Source organism: Pan troglodytes, chromosome 12 (genome assembly GCF_028858775.2).
Source record: "Pan troglodytes isolate AG18354 chromosome 12, NHGRI_mPanTro3-v2.0_pri, whole genome shotgun sequence".
Classification (NCBI taxonomy): domain Eukaryota; kingdom Metazoa; phylum Chordata; class Mammalia; order Primates; family Hominidae; genus Pan; species Pan troglodytes.
The window spans coordinates 119,056,402-119,073,313 of record NC_072410.2 but is presented as its reverse complement, the minus strand read 5'-3'; the positions used below and the strand labels follow the sequence as shown (position 1 = coordinate 119,073,313).

The following is a 16,912-nucleotide window of genomic DNA, read 5'->3' as shown; positions in this document are numbered from 1 at the left end:
TTAGAATGGACTCTGCTCTTTTGGGCTGGACACAAAACCAAGTGAGGCACTTGCGCTTGGTGCTACCCGTGCGTTTCTCTCTGCTGCGCTCGCCGGGGTAGAACTGTGCTCTTTAGTCATGTATTTTCCAGCTGGATACCTTGTAGACACTCAGTAGGCGATTACTGAGGGAATGAATGAATTCACCCACCAGAGCTGCTCAGTGACTGTTGAGGATGCTACTGCTCAGATATAGAAAACTGGAATAAAATTTGAATCCTGCTTTATTGCAACCTTTGCAGATGTTTAGTCTATTAGCATGGTAGTTAACATGAGCAGACTAAATTAGAATTGTAATGTAACCAGAGGAGGCATCGACTTCATCATTTCTCATCGCTTACCTCTATTATATGCAACTAGAAAGATGTAGTCTCTGCTCTCCTCTGACCCAAGTTTTGTGAACTGCTTTGAGACTCCACATTTAAAAGACAGTTTAAACTAAGCAAAATTAAGAAAAGTAAGTGCAATACTAGGATTGGGTATGATTCAATTTGTAAGGTTTGGGGGTTAGTGTTTGGGGGTTAGATTACGTTTTCCCTTTTCCATGGAATTAACATTTTGTTGCTTTCTTTTAGTCAGTTTTCCAACTCATGTTGTAATTTGCGCTGTTTAAGAAGTCAAGATCTTCCACTTAAATGAAGTTCATCAACAAGCTCTATTCTGAAGGTTGACTAGGACAGACTCAGACTTGGACCACAGTTTAGGGCAGGGAAGTTTGGGAGGAAAGAGCATATTTGTATGTCCTGCAGATGGCATTAGCTGGAAAGGACAGGGGCACTGCTTTGTGGGGAAGGTGTGCCATGATTGTGAGGCCTCCCCAGCCATGTGGAACTGTGAGTCCATTGTACCTCTTTTTCTTCATAAATTACCCAGTCTCAGGTATTTCTTCATAGCAGTATGAAAATGGACTAATACATAGCCAACTCTAGATCTTTCTATAAAGCAATGCAAGACAGGCCTACATTCTTCAAAGATGCCAAGGTCATGAAAGACAGTCTGAGGAGCTGTTCCGGGTGAGAGGAGACTCAGGAGGTCTGACATCTAAATGTGATGTGAATCCTGAACAGATCTTTTCTTGAGTGGAAAATGCTATAAAGCACATTTTTGTGACAATTACAAAATTGGAATATGGATGGTAGAATAGATGAAAATACTATATCAGATGAATATCCTGAATTTGGCAATTGTCTCTGATTATGTAAGAGATGATGTTTCTGTTGTGAGGAAACACACTCTGAAGTATTAAATAGATCCCACGCCTTCAGTATTAAGTACTAAAGTACTAAGAGGCAAAGGTGCATGATGTAAGAAACCTCCCCAATAGTTCAGATAAAATATGTACTTAATATAGATATTGGCCTGCAGAATCTGTGTCTATCAATGCCCTGCATTTTCTTGTCTGAAGAAATGTCAGATTTTCAACTCTTCTTTCCCTACTGTCTTTCCATCCTCCTGCTCAGTTCATTAAATCAGCAGAGATTTACTGAGCAACTATTATGCTTGCTGAATTGAACACACGCACATATTGAGAGCTGACTCTTTGTTTAGCACGGTGGTTAGTTATGTCAGGGTGTCATAGGAACACATCAAAGAGACCGTTGAGTTGAGGCTTGAGCTGGGGTTTGGAGGATGAGCCGTCATAAGAAGAAGCTGAGGAAGGGAATTCCACGTGGAAGGGAGCTGTAGCAGCACAGGTATGGTGCAGGGAAGGATGGCTTGGACTAGGAAGGCAGGTGGGTCTTGGAGCATGAATACCACTGTGCTAGGTTAAGGAGTTTGGATGTCTTCCCAAGGCTGTGGCTACCTCCTTAAGGGTTTGAACGGTGGGAAGTGATAAGGTGTGCTGGCATTATTCACCTGTTCAGTTAACAAATATTTACTGAGCATCTGCTATGTGCCAGGCATGGTTCTAGGCTCTGGGAATTCATTAATGGAGAAACAAACCAACATCCTTGCCCTTGGGTGGCTTCTAACCTTCTGCTGACGAAAGAAAAACACAACAAACATCATCAATAAATTGTCTATGGATTACATATGCTGCTGTGGGTAAAGTGTGAAGGGCAAGGGAAGGGACAGGGCACCCCTCTTGGGAATGACAGGGCAGAGGGACGATTTGAGCCAAGACTTGACAGGAGGGTGCATCTGTGCTGCTCCCGATTTCACAGAAATAAGGTATTTGCAAAAACTCACATTTCCTGCGTGTGCTTGGGTAAGGTATGAGATGAGAAATAAATTGGTGTAATGACATGGTGCCTCCTGTTTGCCCAGCCATCCTGCTGCATCCAAAGTTACTTTTGTTTTGGGCGACTTTCCACGTCAGGGTGGAGGCTCTGCGTTTGTATCTCATTGCAGTGCCCGGGGTGGTGGGGGCTGGGTCACACCGTGGGTGGTTCTCATTTGCTGTGTATTCTGTGTCACAACTGCTTCTGTGCCCTCGTTACGAGGGTGGGTCGTGCATGCTTGTCATTGTCCTTTGAGTACTATTCCAGAGATAATAGGACACCACACACACACACACATACACATACACACACACACGCACACACACACACACACACACACACACGGTGTCTTTATCTTAGAGGCCAAAGTTATGGAAAATGTGTCTCAACAACCAGAGTTCAGTGATGCTGAAAAGAATCAACTAGACTTTCAGAATCCCAACCCCCACCCAAAATACAAGCACCATATACCATTTTCTGTTTCCATGACCAGTTCTGCTAAGATCTCATTTCTTCTCCTTAAGAACATGATTTCAGCTCGTAGGAAAACTCCTTAAAATAGGTAGAAACATTTTGTGTGGTCGCATGTATAAGGTTGGAGGGCTATTTTCATACCTTAATTTCCACAAAGATTGAAAACCTGGCAGTTTGCATCATATGCAATATATTAATGGCACAAGGCAGGTGTTTTTAGTTTGACATTTCTTAAGTGACATAGAGAGCTCGGGAGAAATACCTATTTATATACTTCAGCCTGCATTCACTTCCAAATACTTGAGAAAAGATCAAAAAAAGAAAACCTAAAAAAGACATTTTGTATTATAAAGATAGTTTATGGGATAGAACTGTAATGGTGCTAAGGGAATTACAGGCAGTCCTGACTTAGTTCGACTTAGGATTTTTGACTGTATGATGGTGCCAAAGCTTCACACATTCAGTAGAAAGCCGTGGGATACTCTCGGAATGCTGGGCAGTGACGGCCACAGCTCCCTGTCAGCCACGTGCCCTCTGCAGTGGACGGCGGTGCCAGAAGACTTTTCCCGCCTCCAGGCCAACGTAAGTGTTGCGAGCATGTTTAAGGTACGGCTGCGCCATGATGTTCAGTAGGCTAGGTGTGTTAAATGCATTTTCGACTTTAGATACTTTCACCTTCGGACATGTTCATCAGGATGTGACCACGTCCTAATTTGAGGAGCAGGTATCTGCATGTCATCTTACTTTGTGTTCTAGTTGTGCTTTGTTATTGTTTACAGATTAAAAAACATGTGAGTTCTCCCTTATTGCAACCCCAAAGTAAACCGCCACATGGCTGATTTTCATCACAGATATTCTCATCCTGCTCAGAGGTTCCAGCAGGAACGGCTTTGTGATGCTTGCTGAACAGCAGTTTTTATTCAGCTTTAAAGAGTGTCTCCAAAAAACCAGAGGCGCCTCCTTTGACTTGCTTGTTCCTCTAAAGCGAGCCCTTATTTTGTCAGGTTTTAGGAAGGCCACCTACAGTTAGGAAGTGGACTAACCTTCTCTGCCTGCCAAGGCACTGGGAGGGAGGGAGAGAATTATTTTTGCTGCTTTTCAGAGGGGAATGCAAGTAATAGAGCAGAAGAGGCTGCATTTGAAGTGAGGCTTCTTGGAGGTGCCTGAGTTTCCTCCTACGGTTTCTCTGAGGAGCTTGTGTCTTCCTGACCACCCCCAGAGAACCTGATCGGACTCCTTGTATCCCACTGTTCCTAATGCACTTTCTCTTCTTCATTTGTCCTGTAGGTGGACTCCAAAGGAAAAGAACCTTGTAAATATGATGGCATACCCCCTAAAACACAGGATTCTGTTTATTATGCCAAAGAAGAAAAGAAGAAAACATTGGCAGAACCTTTAGTCCAAAGGGGTACAGGTGACGTGCAGTTTCATTCTGCTGTAGGCAGTTCGAAATTTTACCAGGCTAAGAACATGGGATTTTTTTTTTTCAGAGAAATTTTATACTCCAGAAATATTGTTTGACTTGTAACTATCTGCTTTATTAATAAAAGGTTCAGCTTGTAGATAGTTCAGTAGTTGGCAGAGCAGAAAAAAAAATTTCACTGCTGAAAGCAATGGGATTCTCTAATTAGGGGGCCTCCAAGATAAATACATATTTAAAATCAGCTTACACCAGGACTGAGTATCTTCTTTTCTAAAGACTGATGACATAGAAAACAACAAATAAATCTATCTTTTGGGAGAAACATGAACATAAAAGCCACCGAGATTGTTTAGGTGTATTTTTTGAGTATAAGAGACATTTAAAAGATGGATCTTCAGAGCTGGTTTTAAAATGAGATAATTTAGAAAGTGCTCTGACATCTATTTTTACCACTCTGCTACTATTACTAACTCTCACTGAGCTCTTACTGGGTGCCCAGCTCTGAGTGAGGCACATTCATGTCCCGTCTCATGTATGGATACTTAGTGAGAGACTGTGAGTGGTGTGGCTGGTTATGGAGGAGAAAGCAAGGTGGTGGGAGAGGCTTTCCTGCACTTCTCTGCAGCAGCTGAACATTTTTGGAAGTCATTTTTCCTAAACACCCTTCCTCCCCTCTTGGCTTCTTCTTTTCTTTTATTTTGAGATGATGCCTCACTCTGTCACCCAGGCTGGAGTGCAGTGGTGTGATCTCAGCTCACTGCAACCTCTGCCTCCCAAGTTCAAGTGATTTTTGTGCCTTAGCCTCCCACGTAGCTGGGACTACAGGCACCTCCCACCACATCTGGCTAATTTTTGTATTTTTAGTAGAGACAGGGTTTCTCCATGGTGCCCAGGCTGGTCTTGAACTCTTGACCTCAAATGATCCAACTGCCTTGGCCTCCCAAAGTGTTGGGATTACAGGCGTGAGCCACTGCACCTGGCTGAAGCTGCATTTTCTTAAAATTTATTCTATTACTTTGCTGTCCAGTGGGGTTACTTTGCATGTTTTTATTTCTAACGGAATTAACTGGACAGAGGCTTGGTGGTCACAGGCCTTCCCTGTGCTTCATCTCGTGGACTGACTACCGTGGTGGGCACAGCAATTGCATGACTTTCAGGGTCCAGGACCTTCATGAAGACAGAGACAAAAGCAGATGGGGCTAAAATCGAGGCCACCACGCTGAGCACCTTGGCAGATGCAAACAGGAAGGGCGAGAGGGAAACGGGGTGAGGTGGACGGGGTTTGGGACTGCAGACCAGGTGGCCTGCCCGAAGCTCCAGGATGCCCAGCTTCGTAACTTGGGTTTGCGTCAGGAAATATGCAGTGGACTCCAGCTTCTCCATGGGTTTCAAAAGTTTGTCTGTGTGATTTTCTCCCAGAAGGTGACGTGTATAAAGCACCGACTCCTAGCAAGGAAACCCAAGGGGCGTTGGACGTCAAAGAGGAGCACAACGTGCAGCTGGAGGTGCCTGTGGACCAGGTGGGTGTCCGGGGTCCGATGTCCATGCCGTCTTCACTCCATTCCATCAGCTCCTGCCCGCCTCAGCGTCATCCTTCACCCTCTCCCTGCAAATTCTCTCTGGACTCTAGAATGTTCTGTGTTCCTCCTAGTTAGAGACTGCTCATCTCAGATCCTGTGTCAAGCATTTTCCTGTCTTCCCACCCCCCCCCCACAGCTTCTGCTGGAGAGATGCCTTTTAACACTTCACTGTGTGTGACTGCAAATTTGGCTTCATCATTATTTGATGATTGTGTCTGTCCCCTCACTAAGCTACTGGCTCCATAAGGAAAGGGGCTGGCTGCCTCGCTCACTGTTGGGCCCTGTACCTCACAGAATTCCCGGCATGGAGGAGGCCTTAGTAGTTTTTTTGTGGAATGATGACTGAATAATGGAGTAAACAGTGTGATCAGATGGCATGATAATGAAACCTTGAGCCTCTGTTTCCTTATCCATAGATGGGGATGCTGCCTCTGTGCAGGTCTGTGTGTGGCCTGAGTGTGTGGCCAGCACTGGTGCATGGTGGATGCTGGGACACTGTTCCCTCCTCCTGGCCTCAGGGAGGAGTGGGGAGCAGGGTTCTGAGAAGGGGCGGGGTCAGGCCAGGGTTCCAGCCCAGCTGCGCACCTGAGTGAGTCTCCAGCACTTGGGCAAATGGCAGATTGTGCTCAGTGATCTCCTAAAATGCATGCTTTGTCTTCACTACCCACCTGAAGGCAAAACAAGTACATTTCCAATTCTTAGTTTTTGAGCAAAGAATGTATATTCTCTAAAAGGTCAATATTAGCATTAGAGTTCCATTTTTATTCCTCTAAAATAGATGAGGTTCCACCCCTGCTCCTGTAACTATAAACCACCAAATCCTGGTATCCAGCAAACTTTTCCACTCCTTTCTCTGAATGGATCACTCTTAACTTTGGCACTTTGTTTTTTAACTTCTGCTGTATTTCTTATTTTCTGTGACACATTTGAAAAATATCACAGACTGCATCTCAATATTCTAGCTTTCCACTTCCTTTTTTTTGGCATTTTGAGCACCTTTCCTATGAGTCCTGTCATATTTTCTAAATTTCTAGTAATATTATTTTCTCTTTTCCTTGACATGTCAAAAGTGACTAAAAGATTTCATTTTCTTCGCAAATCCAAACTAACAGTTAAAATATTTTGTATTGCCCACTTAAGAATTTTCTAGTGATAAGGAAACTAGGACATTTTAGGCTGTTACTTGTATGCCAAATATACCGTTGTCACTAGGATGTTACTGTGGCTTTCTGGGTTGTAGACTGAGTGTCCAACACAACTTTTCAACACAGGCAGAATCCTCATATGACAAACACTGTTGTCATAACTTTGCATATAATAAGCATATTCATAAGTTTTGGTTGGCGGTGATTCTGATTTCCATCGTCTTTGAGGCAGTGGAGTGAATTCGGTTATCCCGCACTAATGTGAGGTGAGAGGAGGGAAGAGGGCCAGTAGGTCCCTGGGATGCTCCACCCACCAGCCATGGAGGAGGAGGGGCTTCCAGAAAGCGTTTTCTGTGCAGCAGTTTTCCACACCAGGTAGGGCGAAGTCTCAGTGAATGTAACTTTCTCACTGTCAAGCGACAATATTAACACAAGTCCTGTGGCTTTGAGTGACACAGAAACAGACTCTCAGCCATTGTCTGTGGATAGGAAGACCCCCTGAGGGTGAGCTAGGTCATCCGTCCTCCCTCTGCATCCTCCGTGCATGGTGAGAGCAGAAAGAGCGGCTGTCAGCTGGGATGCTGGGGACAGCTGAGTGCCGGGAGGACCCTTCCTGCACAGCACACCCGGGGAGGACGTTGCCTCACCTTGTCTCCCACTGGCTGGGTCCTGACATGCAGCAGGTGTTTCACAAAAGCTTATGAAATCTTCCAGAAGTGGATACAAGAAAATCCCATGCACTTGATCAACAGAGGCAAGGCATGAAGCTCAGGCCGTGTAGACAGAGTGGTGTTGCCCAAATCGCGTTCTGCATCTTTGAAAATGCACACGTGGGAGGCGCCACTCTCATATCTCTCCTTGGGGGAATCACGGTGCACATGAGTGTATTGTTTCAGAGAAGTCCTAGAGTTAAAATTATGTATAAGCTTTTGGTTAATTCTGTTTATTTCCCCACGAACCTTTTCTTGCTAGGACTCTTCATGACACACAGTTGAGGCCTTGCCTGTGTGCAGTTGTCCAAGGACCTCCTTCTTTCCTATGGAGCAGGAACATAGGATGTGGTTTGTGCAGACCCTCTGTTCCTGGGACAGTCATGGACCGGGTGGGTGGCTGCATCCGAGTGGGCCAAGCCTGGAGAACTTGCGCGAGGGTGGCTGGCTGCCCGGCCCCACTCTGCACCTGTGCTGCCTGCTGCGCAGGCTCTTGGCTCTGCGTCAGGGTGACTGGCATCCCCATGGACACAGGGAAGGTGCATATATCCGTGTCGTGAGAACTTTCCAGGCCATTAGTGAAGGACGGTTTGGCCCTAATATTATGCCTTCATGGTGCTGACTTCTTTAGTAATCTGGAATACTGTCTCCTGTTTTTGAGTAATTGATTTTAACTTTGTGGGTTAGCCTGAGCATCTCACATGCTGTTTCTCATTGTGTCTGCAGTATTACGCTTCCTCCAGTGTAGTGGCACCATAAAGGTAAAATATTACAAAATATAACATCCCGACTAGTCAATGTATGAATTTGGAGTCAAGCCTTCTCGGTTGAAGAAGGGAACCTCATGAATGCAGAGTCCTCCAAATCCCAGGCCATTGCTTCGTGGTCAGTGACACTCACAGCACAGCATCCGAGCATCCCTGGAGGATGTCCAATGTGGAAGGACGCTTCGATTTTCCTGTGACACCTTCAATATCTGTTACTAAATTCCCATTGTCACGTTTGGAGAAATGAAGGATGTGGCCCGTCCTTGGCCCCTGTGGAGGGGCCTCATATGATCTTTACGATTTGTGATGATAAATAAGACTTTGACTCCGCAGCCCCCTTTCCTGTCACCTTTCCTTTATTCCAGTGTCTAGGAGCTTCTCTCAGTACTTGTTAGTCAGTTCTGGGACATCTCATAGCTGTGCAGGGGAGGACAAAATGGAACATGGCCTCACTGAATGTGGGCAGGGAGGGTCGGAGGCTCAGCTGGGAAGTCAGGTCGTTGGGGGCGCTGGGTGTTGGTCTTCCTGACAGTGCCAGATGAGTGTTCATTGTGCATTTTGACCTGTACTTGGATTTCTAGAATGTTCTCACTTTTCTTGTTCAGCCTTTAATTGTTTTCTTATTAATTTACTCACAAAACAACACATACTTTTAATCATACAAGTCACTTTTCTGCCCTCCAGCTTCTGTCACCTGGGTCTCTATCAACGGACACAGGGCTTTCTGCAGAGCCCCTGGCTTATGGGCCGGTGTTGGGAAGTTCACACTGGCGTCTCAAGGCTCCTGGCTGTTTTGAAAGCTCATTCTTGTAGCACAAACTTGACACGGAGACCCTCACAGAGTTCTGTGGGTGCTCATCTGTGGCTCATGAGAGAATCAAGATTGGGGTTCTGCATTAGGGAAGCGGTAACCTGAGTTAATCCAGTGATCTCAGTTACCTGGGTCATCAAAGTGGGAAGCTTCAGAGTCACTGAAACTCATTTGTCCTGAACTAAGTGGTTGTGAATAGGACGGAAGGCTTAGCTTGTGGGAACTGCAATGGGAGCAAGAGGGACAGGGTTTCGGGGTGGAAGCTGTGGGGCGTGGCCGGCTGTCAGAGAGAAGGCGATTCACTGGTGGTTGTGGCGTGAATTATCGCCAGTCTTTAACGACCCCCTGTTTTTTTTCCCTCCTAGGCTGCATTCCCTCCTTTCTTGAGTTTTTATTTTTAAGAAATTATAATTTATTTTCAAAGTTTTTTAAATCTTTGGTTATAATAGCAGATAATGTATCCCCTTGGCATCCACCCCTCCCCCACCATCTCCATCAGCAGAGGGAATCTGTAGATGCGCGGGGGTGCGTGGCCTGTGTGCCTGCTGCCCGATAAGCTTTCATTCTCAGAGAGCAGTGAATTTTTACACTAAAGTCTCGAATCATTTTGCCCCAATGTTAAGGAACAATTTTCTTACAATCTGTGCAAAAAAAGGCACCCAGATGTTAAAACATTAATGTTGAAATTCTGATTTAAGTACTACATTTTTACAAAAGCAAGGTCTTCTTCCAGTGATACAATTATATTTAGTTTTGTAACTACTTTAAGAAGGTGGGCAAATGTGTACAATTGGAAACCCTGCCAGGTCCAGGACACTCACCTGTGATTCCTTTCTTGGGGAAATAGTCTAGAATTTACTCTGAACATGGCCAATTCCATTTTAGTAGAGCAGGCTGCTTCATCCTTCCCCAGGTGGTAAGTAGCCTGTGCAAACCCCAGGTCTTCAGCTGATGCGTGAGAAGCATGGTTTGACTGAAATCACAAAGGATTGGGTCCATTTCTACTCTTCTAAAATCCGGTTATTTTTAGAGAGTCTCAAAGAGTCAGTGCAAAAGGAGAGTATCTTTCCTTGGATTCTCAAATAGCAACTAGGGCAGTGCCCCCTGCACTGCGCCTCCAAGGGGTGTAATGCATTTCCCTCCAGAGAAAGAGATAAGAATAAGTCACCAACCAAAGAGAAACCAAAATAATTGGGACTAATTAGGAGAAGGTCAATCTAAACTTGGGTAATCTGTGAATTGTTTAATTGGAAAAAACCTAATGAAGCTTTAGGCTTTGGCACTTTTATCTGTGTAGAGTAACTCAGACGGAGGCCACCCAGATCCTTGGGGTGTTGGCTTTAATGAATAAATTAAAAGTATAATTAGCTACTATATCTGTAAGGATGTTTTGGCTGTAAGGAACGGGAAACTTCAAGAGAAGTGGTTTAAACAATCAGGAACGTTTATCAGGCCACCTAACAGAAGGACTTGAGCCTTCCGTGTGGGAGAGGCTCTGGGGTTGGCCCCCTCGAGCCTCGGGGAGTGGCTGGGCACCCCATTCTTCCACTGCCTCCCTCCAAGCCTTCACCTTTGGCCTTGGGCTTGTCTCCTCATGATCTCAAGGTGGCAGTCTCTGCTGTGGCTGGCACACTGAGACATGGGATGCTGGGGAGAGTAGAGAGACTGCACCATTTAAACGGTGAGGAGAGGCTTTCCCAGGGACCCCTGTGAAAGCTGCCGCGTGTCTATGCCTCTCTTGTCCCTAGCCAGGGAGAGGCGATTGACCTCAGGTGGTTTAGCGGAATCAGCCTTTACTTCTCGTGTCTGGAAAGGGATTCAGGCTCCCCTGAAATGTATGAATAGTATTTGAAAAAAGTTTGAATTTTTGATTTTTTTTTTTTTGAGATGGAGTTTTGCTCTTGTTGCCCAGGGTGGAGTACAGTGGCACAATCTTAGCTCACTGCAACCTCCGCCTCCCAGTTCAAGCGATTCTCCTGCCTCAGCCTCCCAAGTAGCTGGAATTACAGGCATGCACCACCATGCCTGACTAATTGTTTGTATTTAGTAGAGACGGTGTTTCACCATGTTAGTCAGGCTGGTTTTGAACTCTGGACCTCAGGTGATTCACCTGCCTCAGCCTCCCAAAGTGCTGGGATTACAGGCATGAGCCAGTGCGCCTGGCTGGATGTTTTTTTTTTTTTTTTTTGGTGAGGAACAACGTAGGGAGTGGCTCTGAGCTAGGCAGCTGTGGCTCTGAGCTAGGCAGCTGCGGCTGTGGGCTAGGCAGCTGTGGCTGTGAGCTAGGCAGCTGTGGCTCTGAGCTAGGCAGCTGTGGCTGTGGGCTAGGCAGCTGTGGCTGTGAGCTAGGCAGCTGTGGCTGTGGGCTAGGCAGCTGTCAGGGTACAGGATGTTTAATCTGTGCCATCTGCCCCTTCTTCATCATAGAAGGAGAGGTCCGTCCTCTTCTACCCATATATCCCCTCCTCCCAGATGCTGGATCCTCTCCCACTCAGAACCTCTCAGGACTGTGTGTCATCAACTGCTTAATAATTTTCTCTCTTTCCTTGGTGTCTTTAGCTTCTCCCATGCCCGAGTCCTTCTGGCTGGCATATGAGCACACTGAAATCACTGTTGTTATGAGTAAAAACAACTCTTTCTTGGTCTCAGTCCTCTTTGAGCGTGTCTGTCTCCCCTCATGCGAGCTGGTCTGCAGGGAGTGGTGTCTCCTCACTTTCTCCATCTTCTCCCCTCTTCTTTATCTCTTCAGGCTTCTGCCCATAGTGGCAAAAAACAGCTCTTCCGCTCTGTGCCACCAAACCCAACACATTCCCCAGTTCTTGTCACACGGGACCTTCACCACCCATGGCGCTCCCGGCCACTCGCTTTTCCTTGCAATGCTCTCTTCCTTTGGCAAGAGAATCTCGTCAAACGAGACTCCTGACTTCCCTTTTGCCTCTGGCCGCTCGTTGTCCTTCTCTTAGGCTTCTGATCATCTCACTGGCCATCAGATGCTGGCGTTCAGCAAGGATGAGGGGTAGGGCATCTTCTCCTCTCACTCTGGATGTCCTCTGTGTGTGATATAAAATTCTGTATCACCCCAGTGTCAGTGTGTGTGTCCTCCAGGAACATATGCACATCTGCTGAATTAACACCTCCTGGAGGTGTTAATTCAGAGTCCTAAGACTCTGAAGCTCAGCAGAGTGAGAACGCAACTCGCGGTCTCCTTCCCCTGTCCTCAAACCTTCTTCTGTGCATGAATGACACCCAGATCCATTAAGACAAAAGAGAAACTGAAGAGGTATTCCTGAGAGTGACCTCTTCAACCCTTCTGTATCCAGATCATCTTGGACTCTGTAGTTTTACCTCCTAAATGTGTCTGGAATCTCTGCCCCCCTCTCTGCCTGTGTTACCATCTCTCTGGTCCCACTTAGCATCCTCTTTTGGTTAGATTGCTGCTGTCACTCCTGCTTTTCATGCACTAACCCCCAGCAACTCTGAAGCTCAGTGCTTCTTCCTGCAACAGGGCTGTGCACACGCTGCTCCATGCGCCAGGCCTGTTTTCCCATCTGTTTTTATGTATTAACATTGTTTCATCCTTCAGATTTTACATTAGTAATCAATTACCAGAGGATGTCTTTGTTGCTTTCCCATATATGTTAAATACTATTACATTCTCTTTCTGTTCCATGTACCTCTCCTTGTAGCACCTGTCACAGTTGTTTCGTTTGTGTGACTATTTAATTAATATCTATCTTCCCTATAAGACTCTCGACTTCTTGATGGCCTTGTTTGTTTGTACTCACAGTCACTTGTGTCTTCTGGCATTGTGGTATTCAGCATGGTGGGTGTCCTCTATATACTTACTGAATAAATGAATGAATCAGTGATTGATATCACATCGACTATTCTTTAAAATAACATGTTTTTGATTGACATTATGTTGATTATTCTTTAAAACAATGTGTTTTTACAAAGCTTATTTTTTTACGTGGTTTGAGCACTCCCCATAGAGTTTTATTCATTGCGACTGCTTTTCTACATAAGCTATAGGAAGATAATGCTCATACAGCCTTGGTCTGAGTTTTCAGAAGGTCTGAGGTCTGGGATGATGGGGTCTGCCATACTGAAGACATACCTACACGTCTGCCTCGCCACGGAACACTGTTCTTGCACATTCAAGGTCAGCTGGCAGGAGCTGTTGGGTCTTTATGGCTCATTACTAATGGCAGTTCTTTTTCTCTGGTCACACAGTGAGAATTCACTTCTCTACCCACTGTGACTCAGGGTGGCCATGCCACCTGCCTTCCCTGATGACAGGTGAGTGGTTCCAGGAAGGTGCATGAAGAGCCAGTGTGTGATTTCCCACACCGCATCTTCTCTTCCTTTGCAGTCAGGAAACAGGAGGCGCCGGGGCCTCCATCAGTGGGTTACCTGAGTGGCTGTGTGGACGGGACACCCCCTGGCCAGCTGGACGCATGTGCAGCACCCACACTGCATCTTCTCTTCCTTTGCAGTCAGGAAACAGGAGGTGCCGGGGCCTCCATCAGTGGGTTTCCTGAGTGGCTGTGTGGACGGGACTCCTCCCGGCCAGCTGCCACGCATGTGCAGCACGCATACTTGGTTGGCTTGTTATTGCAGCCTCATCAGCCTGTCCTGACTGCTACAGAAATATAAAGGAAGTTGGTCCTGGAGAGTCTTTTCTTTGGTCACAGAACCACATGCTTCTCCCCAAGAGCAGGGAGAGGCTCCAGGACACAGATTAGGACAGATCCTTGTCTTCTGCCAGTGTGCCATGAAAACTAGGAAATAACCATGGAGAGTGAGAACCCACTGCTATGTGAGGAGTGAGGCCAGGCAGGCTGTGGAGGGCGTCTGCTGACCAGGGAGCAGAAGGCCCTGGGTGGGGTCCTCACGGTGTCCCAAGAATTACAAAAGCACCTGCTGACCAGAGGTCTCTGGAGCGCCCACGCCACTCCTTAGGAGAAAGAGGTTTCTCCAGCAATTTTACCAAGCAGGTTGACATTTTCTTGGTGGAGCCAAACACAAAAATGCAGAGTGGATGCCATTCTGTATCTGGAGAAACTGCAGTGACTTCCCCAGCTCTACCCATAGAAGTGGTCTAGAAGGTCGCACTATTTCACGTGCTCTCTGATTTTTTTAAAGGAGGTCCACATAAGTAGTTGATAAAATGCGGTGTATTTTCTCCCCAGAGACAAGCTGAGATAGTTAAAGAAGATGAAGAGATACATGAGAACACCCCTGATTTTGAGGGCAACAAGGTGAGTTCATTTTATTTTGTGTTTAATGGCTTGGATCTAAGGCACTTTGAACGGAGCCACGTTTGGTGGTGAAAGGATCTGAGATCACAAGTCGGTTCCAAAACACAAGCCAGCACGGAATCGGAAGCGAGTGCATTTCGCAGGCAGCCATGGACACGATCGGGTTTCCTGTGCCAGTCAATTACATGAGTCATTTTAATCACATCTACACTCGTCCTAATTACTTTCTGCCCTACTTCCAGTCACAAACCTAAAAACTTTTCCCCCAGCAAGTTTCAAGATGTACTTTTAGCTGGGAACGTCCAGGGAGGTGAAGGAAGGCAGCAGGTGTGCAGGTGGCTGTGTGGAGTGGACACCTGGGGTGCTGACTGGCGTAGTTTGTGGTGTGGTGTCAGTAGCTGGTCCCGCCGGGGAGCACGAGGGTGAGGGCGCGTGGTGCCTGTGTGCAGATGGCAGTGGAAGCCAGCGCAGGACGCTTGGCAGTGTGGGTTCTTGCTCGGTCTTCTTCCTATCTGGATGTCCTGGAAACTTCCTCCATGCAGGGAGCGTGTGTCTGTGGTCCTCTATGAGATTATGCAACTTATCGTCCACATAAAATGTGTGTATCTGGAAAACAGAATTTACTTTAAATGTATCATTTTTAGCTAAGAAGTGGACTTTGATGACTTTGTTTTCAGAATTCTGTCTGTGGATCTTTATTTTTGTTTCAAGGTAGTCTCTTGTTTTTAAAAGTTTGGCGGCAGTCAGGAAGCTGTGTAAATTGATCATCACACAGGAGGCTGTGTAATGAGCTCCCGGATTCATTAAGTCTGGGAGTTGCAGTCTGATTTATCCTCCAGAGCTGTAAACAGGCGGGGACACTCGCAGCCTTGCCAGGAGTCACTTTTTTTGCTCTTAAACTTGCCCTGCAGCTTCCTGGCTGCCACCTTGAAGAAAGGGGAGGAGTGACCCCTAGGGAGCTTGTGCCAGGGTGCTGGAGCCACGCAGGTCACCCCCGGCGCTTGACACAACTTGGAACAGGTGTTTGTTGGAAGGGATATGGGTCCTCAGGAAGTTAGTTCAGGTTTTTTAGAAAACACCAAAGCAGCTTCTGATCTAAAACAGGCAGTCAAACAGAATACACTTGTAAAACAGCTCATTCTTCTTTATATTCCTGGATAATTGTGGAAAGGTATCCTGTCTTTATCTGGATGAGTAGGGAAGACTGTCAGACGAAGAGCAAAGACAGTTTTTTATTTCTTTGGCACCCTCCGTCGAGGGTAAGAGTGTGTTCTGAGAGCAGGAGTGAGAGTGCAGACATTTGTCTTAGAGCATTAGGCTAAGAGGGGCAAACAAGCCACTGGCTTACCTTGCTTACCCTCAAGGAGAGGGTGCTATTATGTGAATGGCATATTTCAATAGCGATATAATCCAGGCCTTCTGACTGCAGTGAGTTTGTGCTGTCTCCTGAATCCCTTGTGCACACTGGTAGTTGAATTTGTCATCTGTGCTTAACTGATTTGTTACGGAAATCTACTCAGGCTGCTGGGGGGATCCATGCGTATTAGTGACTTGATAACAGCCAGTAGCAGATTTAATTTCTTAGAGTGAATCAAAATGTCTTTCTTAATGTAAGCACTATCACTGGAATTCAATGGCAAACCCAAGCACCTAGTCCCCAGGTATCCGGGCCAAGGATCTAAAAGGTGATAGGGACAGCCATACCTTGGTTCTCTTGCCTGAACATTAATGACGGGAGACAGGACAGGGAGGGCTGGGGAGCAAACGAAGGCATCCCGAGCTTCACCGTGCACCAGGCACTGCGCAGCCATTCCCACATACCCAGCCCTGTCTCCACTGCACAGTCGATCTTTAAGGAAGGCAGAATAAACAAGATTAAAAACAATGAGATGGGGAGTTTAGGTAGCTTGTCGGCGTCACGCAGGAGGTGATGGGGCTTGGATTTGAAGCTCGTTTTGAGCGATTCCAAAGGCTGTGTTTTCTTCTTCCAGTGAACCATGCTGGTTATTTATATATAACTTCCCGGAAGAGGTATTTCCTGTATCAGCCTTCACACTGTGTCCCTCGTAGATACCGTTGCTTCGCTGGCGTCACCTACTGCTTCAGGGGGTGCCGGGTGGCTCAAGTGTTTCAGTTCTAACAGCTCAGTCTTTGCTTCTAACATGACTGAAACAAAACTTTGTTGATGTGAAGCAACCCATGGGGTTGAAGGTAATTGGCCCTAAAATTTGGCCCACGTTTTTGAGGGCTCAAAAAGAGCAAGCGTTTTATATGCATTATACTAGCTGTAATAACAATTAAAAAGAAGCAGGACTCAATTAGCCCTTCCTGGCCAATAGGCCACGGTGAGCTAACCCTGCTCTCAATGAACTATAGTTCACTTGGCATTTCATTTATACATTCATTTGACAAATTAATCATATGACATTTATTTGATATTGATGATATTAAAAATTTTAGGCATATGATTGCCGGCTTGA

The 16,912-nt window shown here is 46.2% G+C and overlaps 1 protein-coding gene across 5 annotated transcripts in view; it reads left to right on the top strand.

Annotated features, from left to right (window-relative positions):
• The window catches only part of DCDC2C (doublecortin domain containing 2C), a 139,375-nt gene that overhangs the window by 62,940 nt on the left and 59,523 nt on the right, over positions 1-16,912 (top strand). For all 5 annotated transcript variants that reach the window (XM_525678.8, XM_016946397.3, XM_054677682.2 and 2 more), the window contains 3 exons: positions 4,023-4,149; positions 5,578-5,678; positions 14,364-14,432. In XM_525678.8, coding sequence (XP_525678.5) covers positions 4,023-4,149; positions 5,578-5,678; positions 14,364-14,432 — 297 coding nt within the window. The remainder of the gene's footprint in view (positions 1-4,022; positions 4,150-5,577; positions 5,679-14,363; positions 14,433-16,912) is intronic.